The sequence below is a fragment of the Neopelma chrysocephalum genome, unplaced genomic scaffold, assembly GCF_003984885.1.
Source record: "Neopelma chrysocephalum unplaced genomic scaffold, ASM398488v2 Primary Assembly neopelma1_61b, whole genome shotgun sequence".
NCBI classification, from domain to species: Eukaryota; Metazoa; Chordata; class Aves; order Passeriformes; family Pipridae; genus Neopelma; species Neopelma chrysocephalum.
The window spans coordinates 370,376-390,338 of record NW_020897717.1 but is presented as its reverse complement, the minus strand read 5'-3'; the positions used below and the strand labels follow the sequence as shown (position 1 = coordinate 390,338).

The following is a 19,963-nucleotide window of genomic DNA, read 5'->3' as shown; positions in this document are numbered from 1 at the left end:
ATGGTAAGCAGTGTGCTGTGCTTTCCAGCTGTGTTCCCAAGCTGAGTTAGCTTGTGGCAAGCAGCCGGGGAGCACAAGCTAGCCAGGGTGAGGGTACAGGCAGGAAGGTCCATGGTCACGTCTGTGCCCTTCCACTTCCCTCCTGCTCCTAACCTTTGTTTTGTTCCTGGTGGCTGTCTGTCTTCATTTCCTTCCCTTGTTGTTCCCTTCAAAAACCCTGCCAAGTCCCTACGCTTGGCTCTCACTCAAGAAGAATTTAGGAGAATGAACAGACACGAGGGACTGACTGAAAGCTACTGCTCCGTTTCCCTGCCTGCCTGCTGTAAGCTGTCCCGTGCCCAGTGCGTCCCATCCAAGGGTGGTTGGTTCAGCCAGGGTGACCTTTCCCAGCCCCACAGATTGCTCTCAGGGAGCCAGCCATGATGAGGAAAGCAGGCTGGCTGTGCCTCGCAGGGACACCATGTGCTGAAACCAGAAACAGCTTGCCAACAGCCCCAGAGCTTCAAGGACCAGGGCTGATGTCAGCCCCTTGGGACTGACCTCCTGGAGGCTCCCAGGCTCCTGGTCTGCCGTGGTCAGAAGGCCCTGGAGCAGGCGCACTGCTCTGCCCTGTGCTGCCGCCATCCCCATGCTGATGGTGGTTCGGGGAGTGGGAAGAGCTCAGACGAAGGAAGCAGGAGCCAAAGCTTTGCTGCAGCTGTGTCAGGGCTTATGTTTCCCTGGGAGGGAGCTTCTCCCCTTTGATCAGGGAGGCAGTGGGTGCAATGCTTGGCCTGCTCTTCAGACTCTTGGGTTCACTATGCTGCAGCTGATCTGGGGCAAGTCAGTGCCTCACTTGGTGCCTCGATTTTCCCCAGCAGTACAACTCCAGTGGGAATATCATCTCCCTGTGCAGTGGGCCCTCGCAGTGTCTTACTCTCTGTGCAGGCTGGGGACCACTGGGATGAAAAGTGCAGCACCCCAGGTCAGTGTTAGTGACCACAGTGATGGAGAAGAGTGGAGATCTTATTCGCCTGGGAGCATCTTACTAGGAAAAGCCCTGCCTGAGCTGGGGGAACTGACCATCCTACCATCCCTGCCGGGGGAATCCTGTCCTCCAGTCCCACAGGGGAAGGGGAGGTGCTGGCCAAGTGCAGACATGTTGCAGCAGAGGTGTTGCAGCACATTGCTGGGGGCATTGCCTCTGAGTGTTATGTTGCATGTGAGTGTAATGTTGCAGAGGTACACAACGGATGGGACGGCAAATCCCTTGGGAACAAAGGGACTCCAGTGTGTGGCCTCTGCAGAACCCTGTTCCTTCCCAGGGAGGGAGCACATGAGGCTCTCACCCTGCTTTGAGAGCCAGATGCTTGCAACATTCCAGCACTGGGCAAAAGGTGGGGCAGGGCTTCACTGCTCTTGGGACTTGTAAAAGGCAGATTTTTGTCTCTTGCCAAAAATGCAGAGACCTTTGCTGAGTCTGGAAGGTCAGGGTCTTTAGCCTCCATTCACAGTTGGGCAAAAGTACAGCCCAGGGAGGTGAAGGGACATAAACCTGCTCCTCTGTCAAGTCAGGCACAGAGCTGAGAAGAGAATACAACCTTAAAAGAAAATGAAATCACACCAGTATCTACTTTGAAACACAAGATTTAGGGCAGCAGATTCCTGTGCCTGTGCATTTCCTGGGCCAAGGCACTTAGAGGCTTGCTGTAACTTCTCTGATCCACAGAGGACTTTCTGGTCCTGCAGTCACTGCTCTGTCTCTCAACACTTTTTATTATCTATCCTTTATCCCTCTCCATGAGGAGGGCTCAAAATTATTCACCAGGTGGTTGGCTTCTGTTTTGCTGGGTACCTGTCACGGCTGCTTCATTGGAGGCATCCGTTTTCTTTGTCAACCAATGGCACAACCAAGTATCCCCTATTAATTGCTGGGAAAGGCTGAGATCCACTTCCTGAGTCCAAACAGGGACTGTATATCCCTCCATAGCACTTACTTCTCTCAGATGATCAGCTAGCAGCTGGACATCAGCAAACAAGGAGCAGGAGATGTCCCTGGGCAGTGAAAGGGCAGTGTGGGTTTCTGGGAAGCCTGTGGATGGAGCAGCACTGGCAATGAGAGAGCAGGGCTGGAAGCAGCCCACATAGGGGTCTGTGCTCAGAGTGGTGGCAGGACTGTGTAGAGCTGTCCTCTCTTCTCCCTGCCATCCCAAAGCCCTGGAGATTCGGCTTATTCAAAGCTTCCTTCTAGCTGCTGAGCAGGGGTGAGTTCACAGCTCACACATCCTCTGGACAGATCCCAGACAGCCGATGCCTCTGTCTCCTCTGGGAGAGGATGACCCACTGGGAGACCACCTCGTAGGAGGCACAGCTGGAGGGTCATGGGTGTGGGACATGCCAGCCTTTGGACTGGACACAGCTGTGCTTCCTCCTGGTACAACTCCTCTTGGTTAGTGCTGCCTGTTGGTGGAAGGAGTGTCTTCTGAGCAGTCCTGTGCCCTGTCAGACAATAGGCAAAGCTGGCGCAGGCTTTGGGAGTGGGCCGGGTCCCTGGCTGTTGTCCCATGAGCAACCTGCCAGCACTCAGCCTGCTCCCAGAACAGCATTTCTGCTTCATGGGACAGCAAGACCCTAGTGCCATCTCAGAGGCAGGCACAGGGGACAGAGTAGCCATTGGCACTTGCTCATGCTCAAAGAGGCTGTTGCACGATAAAGGCTCCAAAGGATTTAGCAGAGAGCAGGAATGCTGGGAAGAAGGGCATAGCCCTCTGGTACCTCTTCGCAAGGTGTATGAGATTTGCTGCACATCTTGCTCTGGGCATAGCATTGGGAGCTTATAGAAATGGTGGGGAAGCAAGATGAGAGGTGGCCAGAGTCTTTTCTTTGAGGAGACCTTACCCTTCTGGCAGGGACCCCAGAGGGTGCTGGTGGTGGGGACACTGGTGGCACCCAAGCACCCAACCCCCGTGCAGGAGTAACGCAGGCCATTCCTGCCAAGGAGGGATGTGAACACTATAAATAGTTTGTTTAACACACTGTGGCCAGGCCCTGGAAAGCCCCAGCCCATGCACATTCCCTGCTGTTGGCGCTGAGACAGCAGCTGTTGGAAAAGACCGAATCCAGCAGCTGCTGCCTGGTACTCCTGGCCCCTGCCACCTGCCCGAGTCCTCCCAATCCCCCTGTACGGTGTCTGAGCCCATAGCATCCTTTGGCACAGGTGCCGAGGCTTGCTAAGGTGATTCCAGCTCTGTACTGGTGTTGGTGCTGCTTCCTGGGCTGGTGGTGGCTGCAGGATGCTGCTGGTGTCAGAGGGACAAAGAGGATGGGGAGAGGGCTTTCCTCCCTGACAGCCCTTGCAGTAGTGGACACGCCACTGAGCCTGGTGGGAGCTGTGGGGCCATGCTGGTGTCAGCTGCTGCCCACCCGCATGCCCTCAGCTGTGGCTCTTCTCAGCCCTGGCTTGGGATGCTGGGCTGGGCCCCCACACCCTGTCTCCACTTGCACAAAGGCCCCTTGTGCCGACGGGAATGACATTCCCGCAGCCGTGGGCCCAGCGCAGAGTGAAGCATAGCCAAGGGGGAGACGGGGCCAGAGCCCAGCTGCCAGGGCAGCTGGTGGGGGCAGGTGGGGATGGGCTGTGGTCCTGGCCCCCCTTCCATGCCTGGGGGATGGACATGAGCAGCTGGTGGGAGAAGGGGAAACCCCAGGATGAGCAGGCAGCTCTGGGCTGTGGGAGGCAGAGGAATGGGGTGCAGAAAAGACTGCGATGTTGGGGAGCCGGAGCAGTGGTGCTGTGCACCCATGGGTGCTGCCAGCCCACCTTATGCACTCCCACCCAAAGCAGATCTATGGGATACGTGTGGGAAAGGCAGGAGCGGACTGGGCTGGCTCTCACTGGCTAGGGGCCGTCACAGGACAAACCCAAAGCTAAGAGCAGTTTTGGTCACATCTTGCCCCCTTGCTTCTCACCTCAGACCAGCATTTAAGGACTCTGCTGGGCATCCTCCTTGTCCCATTTGCAAGGAGGAGGATGAGCCAGGCCACTTCTTGCGGCATTAGCTGGCAGCTGAGGAAGCCCCCCCTGCCTGCCACCCCCCTGCGATCCTGGGCCTGCCAGATGCCGGGCTGCAAGGGAAGGGATCTGCCAGCTGGCACCCAGAGGGAGGGAGGGGATTTCTGGTAAGGCTATGCCAGGGGCACTTGTCATCCCAAAGCCAGGATGTCACCATGCCCTACAATGGGGCCTGTGTGCGTGTGACAAGGCCCTGCAGCTGGGACAGCAGTGACAGCTCTGTATGCCTGCCCCTGTGCTCCATCCCCACCTGAGCCCTTGTTTCACAGGGGCTTTGGGGCTGCATGGAGGAGCAGGAAGGCTGGGCTGGTAAGCCCTATGGTACTCCCACCCCACAAGGGGCAGCTCAGCTCACAGGTAGTCAAGAGACAAGTGCAAGTAGCCCACCTCTATCCAGCCCTGGAGAGCCTCTGGAGGAGAGGGCAGCCCTGGGGGGCAGCTGAGGGGTCGTTTCTTCCTGCTGTCACACCTCTGCCATCTGTGCTCTGAGCCAGGTTGGCTTGTCCCAGGGCTGGGTGCTGCTATGCAGTGGGGAGACTGGTCCCAGAGAGCTGGGCTGGTCCAAAGGGCACCTATGTAAGGGATATTGATGTTGGGATGGATAAGGTATGCAAGGTCACTCCTCTTCCAAGTGCTGAGCACCTCTGGGGCCATCTGGGCTTCGATGCCCTTCTGGGGTGTGAGCAAGGGGCAAGACACACTGACAAGTCCTGCTCTGAGCCATGCTATGAAAAGTCTCACCCCACGGCACTCCATTGTCATTTTTGTGGAAGGCTTTTGCTTCCAACTATAACTGGCATGGCCTCAAAGGAAGCAGGGGAAAACATCCACCTCCCACAGACTCTACCCAGGGTTACATTACCTCTTTCAGTCCTTTTCCAGGGGCCAGAATTCCTGGCTGCCCTCCATTCCCAGATCCATGGTTAACTCCATCCTATCCAAGTAGATCCTCTTTCCCCTCCTCAGCCTCCCCAAGACACTTTCCTTTAAGAGCTGTGCTCCCTTCCATCCCTCTTACATGGTGGTGCCCCATGTGTCAGTGTTAAGATACTCGAGCAAAGGAAGAGGTGACTTTAGAAAAGTCCTAGGAGATATGGATCCCCTCCATCCCCACAGCAAGACCCACATCTGGCGGTGCTCCTCCACCTGTGCCCCAGGCTGGGCAAGCAGCATGACCTGGGCTTGGCTCTGCATCTCATCCCCCCTAGCCCAGAGCATGGTGAGCAAAGGGAGGACGTGACCTCCAAGTCACTGCCTGGACCACACATCTAACAGATCTGTTTATTTCTGGAGTACACAGTGAGCGGGGTGACGAAGCAGAGCTGCCGGGCAGGCAGCAGTAGTTATTGCTGCAGGCGCATCCTCCAGTGACAACAGGGGTCTGGGGAAGCTATAACTGCCTGCCTGCCTCTACAGGGCACCTTGCCCACCACCAAGCTGGAGCCACCCCATTGCCCCAGAAGGTGAGGGGAGTGAGGAGCACAGAGAAGTGCAAATATGTTGGCACTGGAGTCCACCCGCACTTGGCAAAGGAGCCCAAGGGAAGAGGAGAGTGTAACAGTGTGGGACGATGATGGATTGGGAGAAAAAACCCAACTGTGTGCAGAAGAAGATGCCCCCCCCCCAAACCACCACCCCTCCTCTCTGGAGGAAGGCATTTCCTCTTGGGTGCTGTGCCCCCCAGCCCTGCTGTGGGCCATGACCAAGGGTAGCAGATGTCCCAGGAGCTCCCAGGGATGGGAAGGGAGGCCAGGCTGCTGTAACCATGTGGAAAAGAGGAGCTTCTGCTGCGGCACTACAAGGTGGCATGTGTTCGTATGGTGAGGGGGCCCCAAAACATTCAGTGCTTGAGTTGTAGGATTTGATCCAGTGGTGGGCATGGGCAGGAGCATGGAGGTGGGAGGGATGTGTTGAAGGCCACGCAGAAAGAGCCTGTGGGCTCCACGCTTTGGTCGCGCTTAGTGGTGATAAGTACAGTGCAAGGGCTTCAAGAAATAGAGTATGGCCATTCCTCCTCCCAGAAGGCCATGATGGCTCCCCCAGGAACCTGCTGCCTGAGCAAGGCAGTATCTGCTGATGCTCCCAAGTGTGGGTGCAGGGATAGACAATGTGTGCCAGAGAGCATGGGACAGCACTAGAGCAAGCAATATGAGTGTCCTCCCCCTCATCTCCGTGCAATTCCTGCCTCTCCCTGCTCTGAAGCTGGCCCCCAGCCTGCTATTGCGCAAGGATTCACAGGTACCACGATGCTTGCACTCCTCCTGTTCTGGGGTGGGAGAGAGGAGGGGGGAGTGGAAAGAAGCCCAGCCCAGAAGAGGAGAAGGGAATCCCCTGCCTGCCTTGACCCCTGGTCCACTGGAGAAGGTGGTGTGAGGCTTCCTGGGAGGCAGGGCTGGTGGCTCAGCATGGAATGGAGCAAAGGGAAGAGTATCCGGTGTCCACAGATCCAAGGGGAGGCACTTGGAGGGGGCCTGGCCCGTTGGGGTGTCCCAGCTGCAGCAGGTCTGTCATGGCTCCTAGCCACACATTGTCAGCAGCAGCCACTGGGAAGGAGAGGGAGAAGGGATAAGCAGGGTCTGGTGCATTTTTGGCATGCCCTCAAGTGCCAGCTTTAACAGCTCTCCAAGAAACATAGGGCCTGCAGCAATCCCCTTTTCTTATCTTGATCTTTTATGGGTTCTTGCCCTACCCAGGGGGCTGGAGGGTTTTCTACCACCCACCCCAGGTACCCCATTCACCCTAATGCCTTGTCCCCTTGTTTCCCACCCCACCTTCCACTGGGCTGAGTTCTCACCTCAGCGAGGTTCATGACAGCGGTCCCAGTGCCGTCAGGGTCCATACTGCGGAAGAACCCTGCAGGGACACAAGAGCAAGGTGAGCAACACATCCCTCTGTTCCTGCCCTCCCTGCCCCAGGGCCATCACTCACTGAACATGGCCTCCAGCTTCACAAGGCAGCAGACAAAGTTGTCAAAATCCACGCCCATGTTATCATCTGCATAGCGGGCCACCACCACCTGATGCAGCTTGTTGTTCAGCTTGAAACCTGCAAGGCAGAGAGAAGTCAGGACCCCAGCAGGAGAGGAGGGTGTAATTGTCAAAGTCCATGCACCCACACAAAGGGTCCACCAACCCACCCAAGGAAAGGCACCATGTCCAGCCTCAACAGGAAGAGGGGATGCTCCCCCTGCAGCCATATGACTGGTTAGCTCACTGATCCACCCCAGGCCTCTGCTTCGCCAGGATGGGATTCTGCAGGTCAGAGGAGGACAGAGGCTGGGACCACCTTGCATGCATCCCTAACTCTGAGGCTCCAGCACTTGGCACAGCTGGGATGGAGAGAGTCTGGTGCATAGATGGGCCACATCTCACTATAACAGGTTGGTTCCAAGCATGCAGTATAGGCTGGTTACACTCTTCTCCAGTTACTTGGGACAGGACTCTGACAGCAGGAGCCCCTTACTCAGCCCTCATCCCAGCCCCATCCTTCCCCAGACCTACCCGCAGACTCCAGAGCCATGCGCATCTCATAGGAGCTCATGGTGCCAGACTTATCCAGGTCGTGCTGGCGGAAGATCGTCTGCAAAAGTATCACAGAGGACATGAAGGGCAGGCTCTCCTGTGGCCTCCAGCCTGGCTGTCCCCTCACCCTGCTGCCCCAGGAGGGGAGCTACCCCTGTGCAGTGCACCATGCCCCCTCTCCTTCTCACCAGCCAGCTCCGGATCTTGTTCCACAGGATCTGGAATTCCACCAGCCCTAGGCGGGCACTGCCATCTTTCTGGGGATCAGAGGGTCAAGGAGAAAGCAGCCAGCAAAGGGAGCGGTGCAAAGACAAAGCCATCAGATTCCAGCCACTTGAGGCAAGAAAAGCCTGGCCACACTTGGCCTGCCCAGTTTTCCCCCCAAGTTCCCCTCTCTGTCCTGCAGCACTGGCAAGATCAGAGCCTGCAACCCAACAGGGAAAGGGCAATGCTTGAACTAGCTGTCATACCACTCCCTGGGAGCAACTGTGCTGCTGCTATAGGAAGCACATCACTGTGCTGTCCTCGGAGCAAAACTGGGTTGGCCTGCAGCAAAAAGGGCTGTTGTAGGGCCAGGCGGGAGAAGGGCTTGGAGGCTCCTCTGTCCTTGCCTGACCCTCAGCTGCATGTCCTTGTGCAAGCATGACACAGGCCATGGCTCCTGTCACTTTACATCTCTCTTCCTCAACAGCTGGACAGGATGGTTTAGGGGAAAGAAGCCCAAGAGTCCTCATTCCCTTCCATGAGTGCCTCAAAGGCTGGGTGGCATGATAACATGTCAGGCTGGGGAGCCCGTGTGAAGGGAAGCACAGGGAGCTTCCTCCTGGCAGGGAAAGTAGAAAGCATGAGTGGGACTGGGTTGGGCTTCTGGTGGCAGAGCCAGGACCCAAACAAGCAGGGGAACTCATGGCCCTTTTTTTTTTTCCAAAAAATCCTGCTGCTAAAGCCAAGGGGTGGTGTGGTGGCCCTGAAGCCATAAGGACCCTTTCCTGTCTTCCCCCCGTTGAACAGCCTCAGCATGGCTGGAGAGCCAAGCCTCAGCTCCCACAGAGAAGACTTGCTGCTGGCAGGCTGAGCACCACAGAAGTTGGCCCCTGCCCACAGCACCAAGAGAATACATCCATCAGGTTGACCATGTTGCGGCAGGAGTCCACACTGAACCCATCTGTCTTCAGGTCTTTGTCTGAGGAGGAAGGAGGAGGTTGAGCACATGAACCAAAACCCTACCTGCTGAGCAGGCCCAGGGCACAGGGAGCAAGGGGTGGGAAGGGCAATGCTTACGTCTAGCAATGACTCTGTTCAGAATAGTCCGGAGCTCAAAGACGCTGATTTCCATGTCCTGTAACAGAAGCAGAATTAGCATCACCTCTTGCTTGCTCTCCACCCCACTTGTGGCCATTCCCCCCCTCCCACCTAAACATCTCTGCCTTAATCACAAAACATGAAGGTGTAATTACATTTCTTGCATGCCCAGAAGAGTTTGGGTCGCAGCTGGATGCCTCTTCCCCAAATCTGCCCCTGTCACACCACCCCTGGGGGCAGCTGGGCTAAGCTGTGGCAGAAATGGACCTGTCTACAGGATGGGACTGAGTGACCGTGGACTGGGCTGGAACTCCCATCTCATCCCCTCCCCAGGCCAGGGCCTCCGAAAGCTTGGCACAGCCATACCCACCTCCCCTGCCAGCTGCTGGAACATGTTCTTGAAGCCATCTTCTATGTCGTCCTCAGTTATTTCCTCCTGGGGTGACACAGGCCAGAAGGAAGAGGTTAGTGGTCAAACCCAGGCTCTGCCCTGCCTCCCAAGCTCAGTAAACCCCAACTGGAAAAAGGAAGCTCTTCCTTGTTCTTCTCATCTTTGTTAATCCTCACATCCCTGTTGCCCTGACCCTGCCAGCCCCTCTCTAGCCACAATGATATCCCAAACTCAGACAGCCACCGCCTGCCTGCAGCTCCCCCTCCCAAGCCCCAGAGCCTCAGAACCAGACGAACCAAAGTGGCAGCTCCTACCTCATCTGCCAGGTCTGCTGAGATCTCCTCATCCAGCTCCCTGGGGCAGAAAGGAGAAAAACAAAGCGATGAGCAGGGTCCGCAGCCAGCAGGCTGCTTGCAGTGGGGAAACATCCCCCCCCTCCCAGACACAGGGTGTCCCCTCCCAGGCAGGGACTCACGCTGTGTCAGACTGCTTCTCGGTGAAGACCCGCAGGACAAAGTCGGCCTCCTTGTGTGGCTCGAAGGTGGAGGGCACGACGATGTACTCGCCGGGGGGCAGACGGATCTGGTTGCTCACCTCCCGCAGGTTGATGAAGGTCTCAGAGCGTGCCCGTGACTGGTTTCGCAGGAAGAAGTCCTTCTTCAAGTGCACGTTCTGGGTGCCCTGGGCCTAGGGGAAGGAATGCGCATGTGGACCACAGCCCCACAATGGGGAGCACTCATGGGGAGCGGTGGGACCAATGCCAGCCCCTGTCAGGCAGGACATCCCTGCCCTGCCCATCCCAGTAGGAGCCATCCCTCCCTCCCACATGGAGGTGCCCAGCACCCACTAGCACCCTAGCCACTGCCCATGACAGTGGGTGCATCCACCCATTCCTGTCCACTCTTGGGGTCCCCTCCAAGAGGGGGTAGGCTCCAGCAGCTCAGGACATACCTCCTCAGGAACCTGCAGAGAGGAGAGAAAAGAAGGAAAAAATCAGAATCCCAGTATGTGCCCCAGCCCTTACAGCCGCAGGGAGCACAGGATAGGGAATATTAACCCATAGACTGGTCAAGGCAGGTGGAAAAGGTTTCCTTGAGGACTGGGGTTGAGGTGGGACTGGCAGGGCTGAGCCTGTCCCAGGGAAGTGGCATCAGGACTGGCAGGGGTTACCTCATAGACAGCAAAGCCGATGGTGTGCATGTCACCTCCCACCCGCCGCTCCCGCCGCCGGTGCTTCTGCATCAGAGCCACCAGGAAGCTGCAGGCCACCTCATCATCCCCAGGGTCATCATCTTCTTCCAGCAACTTGATCTTGAACTGGGGGTTGATCCAGAATGTGGCTGACAGGAAGAGGATGTGTGGATGAGACACTTGGCTTCATCACGCTGCCAAGAGCAGAGACGTGGAGGCCAGAGGTACCTGGGTGATTCCTGCAGCCCCCAGCAGTGCTTCCCCGGCGCCACGTGCCCTCGAACACCTGTGTGTGCCACCTGCTGAGCTCGTCCTTGGTGAGGGCATCGGGGGTCAGGTTGCAGATCTCCAGCCTGGAGAACTCCCTCATGAAGTCCCGGAAAGACATCCTGCAGGAGGCAGGTAGGGGATGAGGCCAGGGCACTGCTGTAGGGAGGGAGGACAGCACAAGCAGCCCTGGACCCAGCCAAGATTTTGGGAGAATTAAGTGATAGTAAGATCTTTTACCCTAAACAGTGATAGCTTATTTAAAGCCTTCTGCTGGGTTTGGGAAAGAAGGGATGTTTACCCTTCCTAGATGTTTATTTTGCATTTAGTTGGGCTGAATTTCCTTGAAAGGAGGAAAATTATTAACTAGATCAGATGAGAAAACACTAGCAAGCTCTCCAGTGCTGGAAAGCCAGCTCATAAAGGCATGTCATGTGCTTCAGGTGAAGCATGACCGCAGGATCTCTTCCCAGCTCCGATGGCTGCTGAAATAGGCAGCACTTTGCCCCAGCACTCACCAGAACTCTCCATCCTCCATCTTCAGCTGCAGCTCTTCCCTTTCACCAGGGTCAATGTTGTCCCATTCAGAGGAGCTGGAATAGCAGGAGAGAGACAATTAGATGAGGACTCCTGAAGGTGAATTGAGAGCACTTTGGAGCTGACCCGTAACTTCTTGCCTTTCCAATGTGAAGGGTACTGCACGCTGCCAACTTCCCCTCAGCAGTGCCATGCGCTCAATTGCTCTGTGCACAGGGCTTGCTGGCCTGCCAATGGAAGATTGGCACCCCTTCTGTCCTGCTTACCCATCACTCCAGGCTCCAGTCCACTCCACCTGACCCCAGGGATTCCTGATGCGGATGAGTTGTTCCTGCTGACCCCGGTAGTTCACCTGCCAGACACCAGACACAGGAGGTTGAACCCATTCCACTGTCCAGGCTATGTTAACACTATTAAAGTCTAATCTAGCTAACTCACGTCTCTGAAGGCTGTGACAGAATAGGCATGGCCCTTCACCAGCTTCTTGAAGGTCACTGCTTCCATATCAAAGGCGCTTGTGATCTGAGGAGAATGTGCAAGCTCAAGTCAACACGATTAAATAATGTAGTCCTATCCCTACCCCTTCCCTCCACTGTGTGGAGAATTCCCCTTGCAAAGAGAAGTAGCAGGTAGCAGCTCCCTGTGCTCAAGGACTTCTGGCTGAGGACAATTTAAAGAAGTTTCCCTGCCAGAGGATCCTAAAGATCCATCAGGGAACCACTCAAGGAGCCCATTCACAGCAACCGGGCTGCAGCACCACATGCTGTGCCCCAGGGCTGCCATACTGGCTCTGGAAAGGGTGCTCTGCTAAGACGGGGAAGAAGTAACCTCCCAGCGAGGGGACTGCTGATACAACCGTGGGCTGTGAGGCCTCACTTTGGGCACTGCGGTGGCAGAGCCCCAGCTCGTCTCAGTGCACCACTTACGTCGATGGAGCAGCCCAGCAGGGACCCCCTCTCCAGCGCCTTGCGGATGATGTGGCCCATGTTGCGTGGCGGTCGTTTCAGGTCGTACATCTCTGCCACGCCGCCCGTGAAGTCCTCGAAGCCTTCGGTGGTGCTGCCCCCCGAGAGTGACTCGTAGCAGCCATTCAGCCTGAGCGGTGACAGGGGCATATGACGTGACAAGGAGGTAGCACACTGCTGCTCCCTAGGCACCCAGCACAAGCAGGGCCAGCAATAGAAGAGACTCCCTTCCCTCTGCCCTGCACATTGAGGTGCCCTGTCCCCCACCTGCCCACATGCCCACCACAGGGGTACCCACTTGGCGTAGGCCTTCTCCAGCAGAGCACTCCAGAACTCAGTGCACTCCGCTGAGTGGACAAACAGGAGCTCCCCATCCTTGGTTGGCAGTTGGTCATCCACCACCACATCCACCCACTCACCAAATTGCCAGATCTAGAGGGTGAGGAGAGAGTGGGGTGAGCTCGGAGCATCACATGGCTTGCTCATCCCTATCCCAGAGGGATGCCCTCAACTCACCACCCTCCCTTCCACCCCAGCCCACCAGCTGTGGAGGGCCAGAAGCCCCCAGCCCACCTGGAAGTGGAAGATACCAGCATAGTCCTCCTGGAAACTCTGTCCGTGGGGCACCACGCGGTGCAGAAGCTCCTCATTGAGCGTGAGGGAGCCAATGGCAGCCAGCAGCCAGCAGTCACCTGGGGAAGGAGAGGAAGCCAGTGTGAGCACCCATCACCTCTCTATCTGGGAGAGTAGGCAATGGATGTTTAGGAGCCCATGTTGTGCTCTCCTTGCAAATGTTTGGAGTTCCCCAGATCAAAAAGTACGTGGGAAAACCAGAGAGGGTCCAGCAAACAGAGCACAGAGAGGCAGGCTTGCTCATCCTGCCCTCAGAGAGTATTAGCTCAAGGCATGATAGAACAATCTTCCCTGACCTGGAGCCTGTGTCCAGAACACCACATAGTCAGCACCAACAGCCCCTTCCTGCAGCCATATATCTAGACCCCCCTGGAACTCATTCATATGACTGCCCTCCATATCTCAGACACCAAATTCTGCAGTGGAATTACACTTTGCATTTAAAAAGCCATTTTATCAAGCAAGAGGGTTAATGCTGCTGTCTCAGCTTCTCAATTGCAAGCAACGCCACCGCCCTTTTCCTTCTAAGTGCTCTTAACCACAAGTGCTGCTCCAGGCCAGCACTATGCTTTAAATTCTTTCCCTTGATTCCTATTTCTCTTTTGCCTTTGAAGCCTTTCACACTTTAGCCTCGAGCCTGGATAACCTGTAACTGGGCTGTGGTTTGACAAAATGGAGTCAGATTTTTTAATGACCAATTCAACACTACCACAGTGCTCTGGGCTGTTATGTGCTCCAGTTACCACCTCAAGTTTGTCCTAATTACCGTATGCATTAAAAGGTCAGCCCTGAAACCAGCATGCTATGTGTGCTTAGGTATATGATACTCCCAATCAAGTGATCCCAATCAGGACAACGCTCTCGGTGGTACCAAGATCTGTTTCCAATGACCACTCTGCCAGCCTACATAGCCCATTAACATTTCTCTCCTTGTCTTAGTGCCCTTGCCTTGAGAGACACCCCTGGAGTCCACCCGTGGAGTGTGGACAAATCATCACTTGTACTCAATAGCTCTCAATTCTCTTCTGCCAGACTGCATTGCTTTGCAACCGCTTTGTCACAACCAGCACATCCTCACCTCAATTTGTTACTGCCATCCAGCTGCCATCCCTCATCATTTACCAAATCAGGGAGCTCTTTGGGGCAGCTCCTGGCATTGTTGTTGGCATGTGTCAGGCATGGATCCACCCATCATCTTGCCTGACCTCAGCATGGTCAAGCTGTGCAGACATCAACCCATTTTCGTGGAGCCTTAACCTGGAGCCACTAGGAGGCACAGGATGTCCCACATCTTCCATTTTCCAGTGCACTAAATGGAAAGGGCTAGCCATTCAACCTTCTCCACTCACTACTCTCCCAGACCAAGGTCCAGGGACAGAGCTTAAACACTCACCCAGAGCCCCCTGGCAGATGTCCGTCCGGGTTGCACCACCAACGATGAACTGAGGGTCATCCACTAATTCCTGCAGAAGAACAGGATCAGATGCTGGTGCTGGAGTTCAGCAGGGTCTGGGCTTCAGCAGGGCTGGTACCTGTTACAGCTCTGACTCGGGAGAAATAATATATGGTCCCTGCCATATACCATGGCACCCCATATGCCCTCTACTAGGGAAGGCTGCTTGACTGCAATTCCAAGGCCATCATGGTAAAGCAAGGCAAGATCTGCTGTAGCCATGGGAAGACAAGGCTGGATAAATAAATGACATTCCCCTTGCACTTGTGGCACCAGGGGATATATGCTCTCAAAAGCCCCAGTCACTGAGGGTGACACATCCATGCCATGACACCTAGAAGCAACAACAGAGCCCACCTATTTTGGAGCCCACTGTCTGCTGTCCAGAGGAAGCTGGGCCTGCTAGGCACAATGCTTTTCTGAGCAGACACCCACAGGGCATTGCTCCAGGAGCTTGGGAAGGGAAGCTATGCAGCACTTCAAGCACTCTGAGCACTGAGAGGAGCCAGCCAGAGCCAGGCTGCAGATCAGCACACCATGTCAGTGCAGACATGCAGGGCAGGGATGCCAGCCCAGCCTGAGAAGCAAGCCCAGAACTTACTGATGGACGCTTCCACTCCACCCCCCGTGTCTTGCTGGAATGAGGCCCCAGCTCCTTGAATCCAAGGGCAGTGGGGCCAGCGGGGAACTGGGGATCTCTGAAGAGGGTGCCGCTCTCAATGCATTGCTGCTTGAGGGCCTCATAGTCCTGGTTGAGGTACTTGATGGCGTTGTTGTGCTGACCAAGCCCCTCGGCTCTCAGGCGGTCTCTCTGTAGACGGGCAGCCATCCCTCCAAAGGGCATCATGGCCAGGCACTGGCAGCACTGCCTTCAGCTCCACTCCCTGCAACAGAATGGGCATGGCCAGGCTGAGGCAGGGCCTGGTACCTTGCACTCCCCTGGGGACATCAGCCATCTCACAGAGCCAGGCTTGAAGGCTGGATTCCCAGTTCCCCCTCGGCCTCACAGCAGGGACCTTCTCCATCTGCAGTGCCTTGGGTCAGTGAGCCCAGCAGCACACAGAGCACCCCAGGGTGGGCACACGCACCAGGGAAACCTCCCCAGACCCCATTCCCTAAAGCAGCCCCGTTTTGAGCCCTGTCCTCCAGCCCGGCCATCACAGTCCTGCTGTCTTTAGGGGACGCCGAGGAAGCAGAGCAGCGTTGAGGGCTGGCTGGGAGGAGGTAGCCCACCAGCAGCTAGGTCACGGATCTCCCGTCCTGTCCCGTCCCTGCTGCTGAGCCCAGAAGGCTGAGCCCGGAGGAATTTCAGGCTCTTCCCGCCCCCGTCAGCCTCTCCTCCCGGCGCAGCTTTCCGGGTCCTTCCCTAGTCCCGGCTCCTCCTCACCCGGGAGGGCGTAAGCAGCCGCCCGCAGCTTCTCCCAGCCCCGGGCGCCTCTTCGTCTCCTTCGAAACCCGCCCCAGCTGCCTGAGCACTGAGTCAATAGGGCCGGCTAGGGAGGAGCGCAGCGGGGCGCAGATAGCTCTATCTATGGGGCCGGAGGAGGATAGGGAAGGAAGAGGCGGGACGGCCCTTCCCGGCACACACACACGCAGGCAAGATGATTCAAGGCTCGTCGACGGCCAGTGGAGCAGCCTGCTGGGAGACACCGGGAAGGGATGTGGGATGCAGCGGAGCACCCCGGCAGCAGGAGACCGGGGCAGGGCAGACACCGCAGAGCCGCCACGCCGCACCAGTCCCTGCCCTAGCCTTCCTCCCCGGGGGTTTAACCAGTAGCTCACGGCCAGGCGCTTCAAACCAGCAGTGACACAGCTGCCAGGCATGTCTGGCCCTGCAGTCCTGCCCCACCGCTGTGGCGGCAAGACCCAGCTCCCCTCCCAGTGCCCAGCTGCCATCAGCCCTGTCCAGGCACCATGACAGCAGCCGGCATTCCACCCACTGCACCGCCCAGGATGGAAGGGGCCTCCGGGGCCGTCTAGTCCAAGCCCCCATGCAAGCAGTGTCACCTGCAGCAGGGCCATGGGGAAGGTGCCACCACCATCAGCCCACCCGGATCTGCAGCTCAATGTGCCACACTCCCCAGCCATCTCAGCTCCTGCTTGGCAGGGCTGGTGCCGAATACTTCAGAGGTTTCTCCCTGTGAGGGAGTGGAACAGTCCTTGGGTAAATAACCCTGGAGCCAGCAACCCACTCAGAGCAGCCAGCTCAGATGCCAGCACTGGCCAGCAGCCTCCCTAGCACCCAATCCCAGGGGAGTGGGGCCCAGCCTAGCTCTGAAGAGGTGGTTTTCCTTGTCCTGAAGTGCTATGATAGCTAAGGGAAGGCAGGGAACAGTGAAAAGCTCTTGGCACATGCATAGGGCATAAATCTGGCTGCTAACTCATGGGACTGCCCTAGCCAGAAGCTTTTCAGAAAAAAAATCTAGTCTTCCCCATCATTCTGCCTGCCCTGGGATGCTCTAAACCCACTATCTTTCTCCAAGGCAGCGCCAGCCCTTCTCTCCTCTACAGTGGCCCCAAATCAATGGAGCTCCTCCCTCCAGCTCCTGCTCTGCAGCCAAACACCCTGGCAGTCTCTCCAGCAGCAAGGCACTCATTGCCTGCAGAGCTGGTGGAATAGCTTCTCTAGTACTAGGTGCTGCCCAAAGCCCAGGGATGGCTGCAGGAGGAGGAAACCCAAGTGCAGGCACCCTCACTGTCTCCAGTTCCCACCTCGCAACCTCCCCGGCACTCACAACACAGCCTGCTGAGGGCCAGGGAACTTCCCCTGCCCGCAGCCCCTGACAGACTCCCTGCACCCTCTCCCACCCTACCTACCAGGACGGGCCATGGCTGCGGACGTAGGGAGCTGTGTGCCGACACGGGCACTGTACGAGTTATTCTTAGATCTGTGGCTCAAAATACTCGGAAGGCTGTGCTCAGCGGCAGACGGAGGTCACGCAAGCGCAGAGCAAGGAAAAGCATTTCAGAACCCAGAATGGGAGAGGAACCACATGGGGCCTTAAATGACAGGATTGGTTGCTGACACCTCCCCAGGATGATGCTGGATGGACACTGCAGGTCCTCCATGGAGGAGGAAGGGGTGTGATGAGACAAGCCAAGCCCCCAGAGCAGTTTTCCACAGCAGGTGACATCCAACTACAATAGGATGCTTTCCAGTATTGGAGGTACTTCTGATCTCTCCCAGTTGGGAGCAGAAAGATACGCTGGTATCTGCAGGGTCTCAATACCTCATACACCTTAGCACATAATGCAAAACCCCTGGGCAAAATCACTGCTGAAGTCCAGCCAAAAATCTCTGCAGACCTCTGTTTTGTCAGCTGCTCTTGCAGATCAGAGGAAGTGGGAAGTTCCCTTCCTCGAAGCCAGCCCTGACACACAGTATTCTGCCGCATACTCAGCTCGGGGCAAGAAGCCACTGCCGCCCATAGGGTCCCACGCGGCTCAAGCAGCTCTCAGGCCTTTGCCAGCCCTCCGGAAGACAAAGATCCTAATTTCCCACAAGCTTCCCTTTATGTTCCCGCACCCCTTCAAAGAGATGTGACGTTGGCTTTGGGGTCGGCAGCGCATCCTGGGTGGCCGCGGTACCCAGTTTACTCGCCGCCCTGACTGGGAAGCCACCGGGTCTCTGCGGATGCGTTATCTAATGGGATATGCAAGCCTGGAGAAGCTTAGAGAACAGAGGAAGCAGCCGGGGGAGGGGGGAGAGGCCAGTCGCCGGGCGGGCAGGGTTCCACCGCCGCGGGGCGTTCGGAGGAGCCCCACCCGCCCGGCCGTGGGGAGTGCCCCGGGTACTTAAACCTCGGGCCGGGGTCGGATAAGGGTAAGGATGGGGTTGGGGGGGATGGACTTACGGAAGCTGCCGCCGCTGCCGCCGCCACCGCCCTGCCCGCTTCGGCCCGGCCCAGCCCAGCCCAGCCCAGCCTAGCCTGGCTCGGTACGGCCCCGCAGAAGGTGGAGTTTCGGTGGGCAGGATGTGCGAGCAAAGCCGGGAGGGCGGTGGGAGGGGGAATTAAAGGAGCAGTGACAGCTCACAGACACTAGAAGGGGATTTATCGGGGCTGCTGGTGCGGTTCTGCCTGTTGTCACCCTCTCCCAGCTCCCGGGGATGGAAGGGTACCGCCGGGATGGGCCCGCTTCTTCCACCATTGTTCAGAGTAAAGTGTTCGGTGCACACGGAAACCGCGCCTGGAAGGAGAAGAGGAAGCAACTTTCCCGTAGGAATGGTTTTGGGGGTGACTGCCCCACACTGCTGGCAACTCAGCTTAGTTGGGTGAGCTCTGTACTGCACCTTGTCCCAGGGCTTATTGACCTTCTGGTGCCGTGGCTGAGTATGGTGGTCCCAATGGGTTTCACACACTGTGGGGTCACTTCTTCTTCCCTTATGTCTGGGAAGGCTGTGCCTGCACCACCTCACTCTTACAAGCCCAGGGACTCATGGCTGGCACATGCCGTGGCAGTCATGGCCAGTACCCACCCCACCAGCTGCTCCCTGTTGCTGGGTGCCAGCAGGGAGGTCCCCCTGCCCTGGGGCTTCCTGCAGAGGGGCTGCCCCTGCGTGCCCTCTGTGACTCATGGTGCAGCAATGCTGGGTGGTGCTGTTACCAGTGGGCATGGCCACAGCAGGGCTTGGCACAACACTCTGCAGCCCTGTGTGGTGCAACATGGCTTTCTCTGGCATGGCATGGCACAGCTCGGCCTGGTGTGGCTCAGCGCAGCATGTCTAGCGTGGCCTGGCCTGGCATGACCAGCTCAGCTCAGCCTCATCCTAAGGAAAGAAGCTCTGCGCTGCCATCCTTCTGCTGCCAGGGCTGGACAAGATGATCCCAGCAACCATGGGGCTCCTTCTCCTCCCCTGGTGCCTGCTTGCAGCTGGGGAGGCCGTGCCCATACAGCCTCACTGCAGCAGCTGGTATTGAGCCTGTGGGAGCCCAGGCTTCACACAACACCTGCTTCCTAACTCACTGTGCCTTGCTCCAGGGGGTAAATCCTTACTAAGCAGGGAGCAGGTTGCACACGGGTATAGGAGCTGTGTCCCTTGCCTGCGGGAAGGGCAACCAGGACATATAAAACTGGCTGTAGCATGGTCCTGCTGCCACATCCAAAAGGTACCACTGCGGCCTTGGCCAGCACCCACCAGAGCTGCCCTGTCCCATCCCTACCTAGAAGAGCCTGTCACAGGCAGGTTATTCTGCCTGCCCTGGTGTAAAGGAGGCTCTGGGGTGCCCTGCTCTGGGTTGTTACAGGGGCTGCTCCCTCCCCTCTTCAGCCAAAGGCAGCTGTGCCAGTGCCTGCAGGCTGGAAACATAGGGGGTTCCCTGCTGGGGTCACCCTCCAGCTCTGCACGGAGCTGCAGGCAGCACCGTGCTGTCAGACAAGGAGCAAGAGGCTGGAGCGGGAACAAGCACATTGTCTGTGCTTGTTCCTGCTTTGGACTTGTGCCCAAACAGTTCTTCCAGCTTTTTGTCTGGCCTGGACCACCGCTGACCACCGTGCCTGCTCAGCTCCACCCAGGACAGAGCAGGTCACCCCATCCTTGTTGTGACCCCATTCTCCTGTTTATCTCCTGCCCTTATTACCCCTCAGTGGCCTCCAAAGCTGCTTTCACAGCTGATTCCTGGAGCAGGAGACAGCTCCTACATAATCCTGTCA

The 19,963-nt window shown here is 57.1% G+C and overlaps 1 protein-coding gene across 2 annotated transcripts; it reads right to left on the bottom strand.

Annotated features, from left to right (window-relative positions):
- Window positions 1-5,317: 5,317 nt before the first annotated feature.
- Window positions 5,318-18,270, bottom strand: CAPN11 (calpain 11). 2 transcript variants are annotated; one of them, XM_027681929.1, is made up of 22 exons: window positions 18,166-18,270; window positions 14,913-15,195; window positions 14,252-14,321; window positions 12,799-12,917; window positions 12,524-12,657; window positions 12,187-12,355; window positions 11,699-11,782; window positions 11,527-11,612; window positions 11,242-11,316; window positions 10,685-10,845; window positions 10,436-10,605; window positions 10,217-10,228; window positions 9,741-9,952; window positions 9,580-9,619; window positions 9,245-9,310; window positions 8,854-8,911; window positions 8,691-8,755; window positions 7,761-7,829; window positions 7,552-7,630; window positions 6,980-7,096; window positions 6,846-6,904; window positions 5,318-6,594 (listed from the first exon to the last, which is right to left on the bottom strand). In XM_027681929.1, exons 2-22 carry the CDS (start codon window positions 15,156-15,158, stop codon window positions 6,568-6,570), a joined length of 2,118 nt encoding a protein of 705 aa, XP_027537730.1. In that variant the 5' UTR covers window positions 15,159-15,195; window positions 18,166-18,270; the 3' UTR covers window positions 5,318-6,567. The 2 variants fall into 2 exon arrangements, with proteins under 2 accessions (XP_027537730.1, XP_027537732.1); XM_027681931.1 differs by lacking the exon at window positions 18,166-18,270 and adding an exon at window positions 17,129-17,229.
- Between the last annotated feature and the right edge of the window lie 1,693 nt (window positions 18,271-19,963).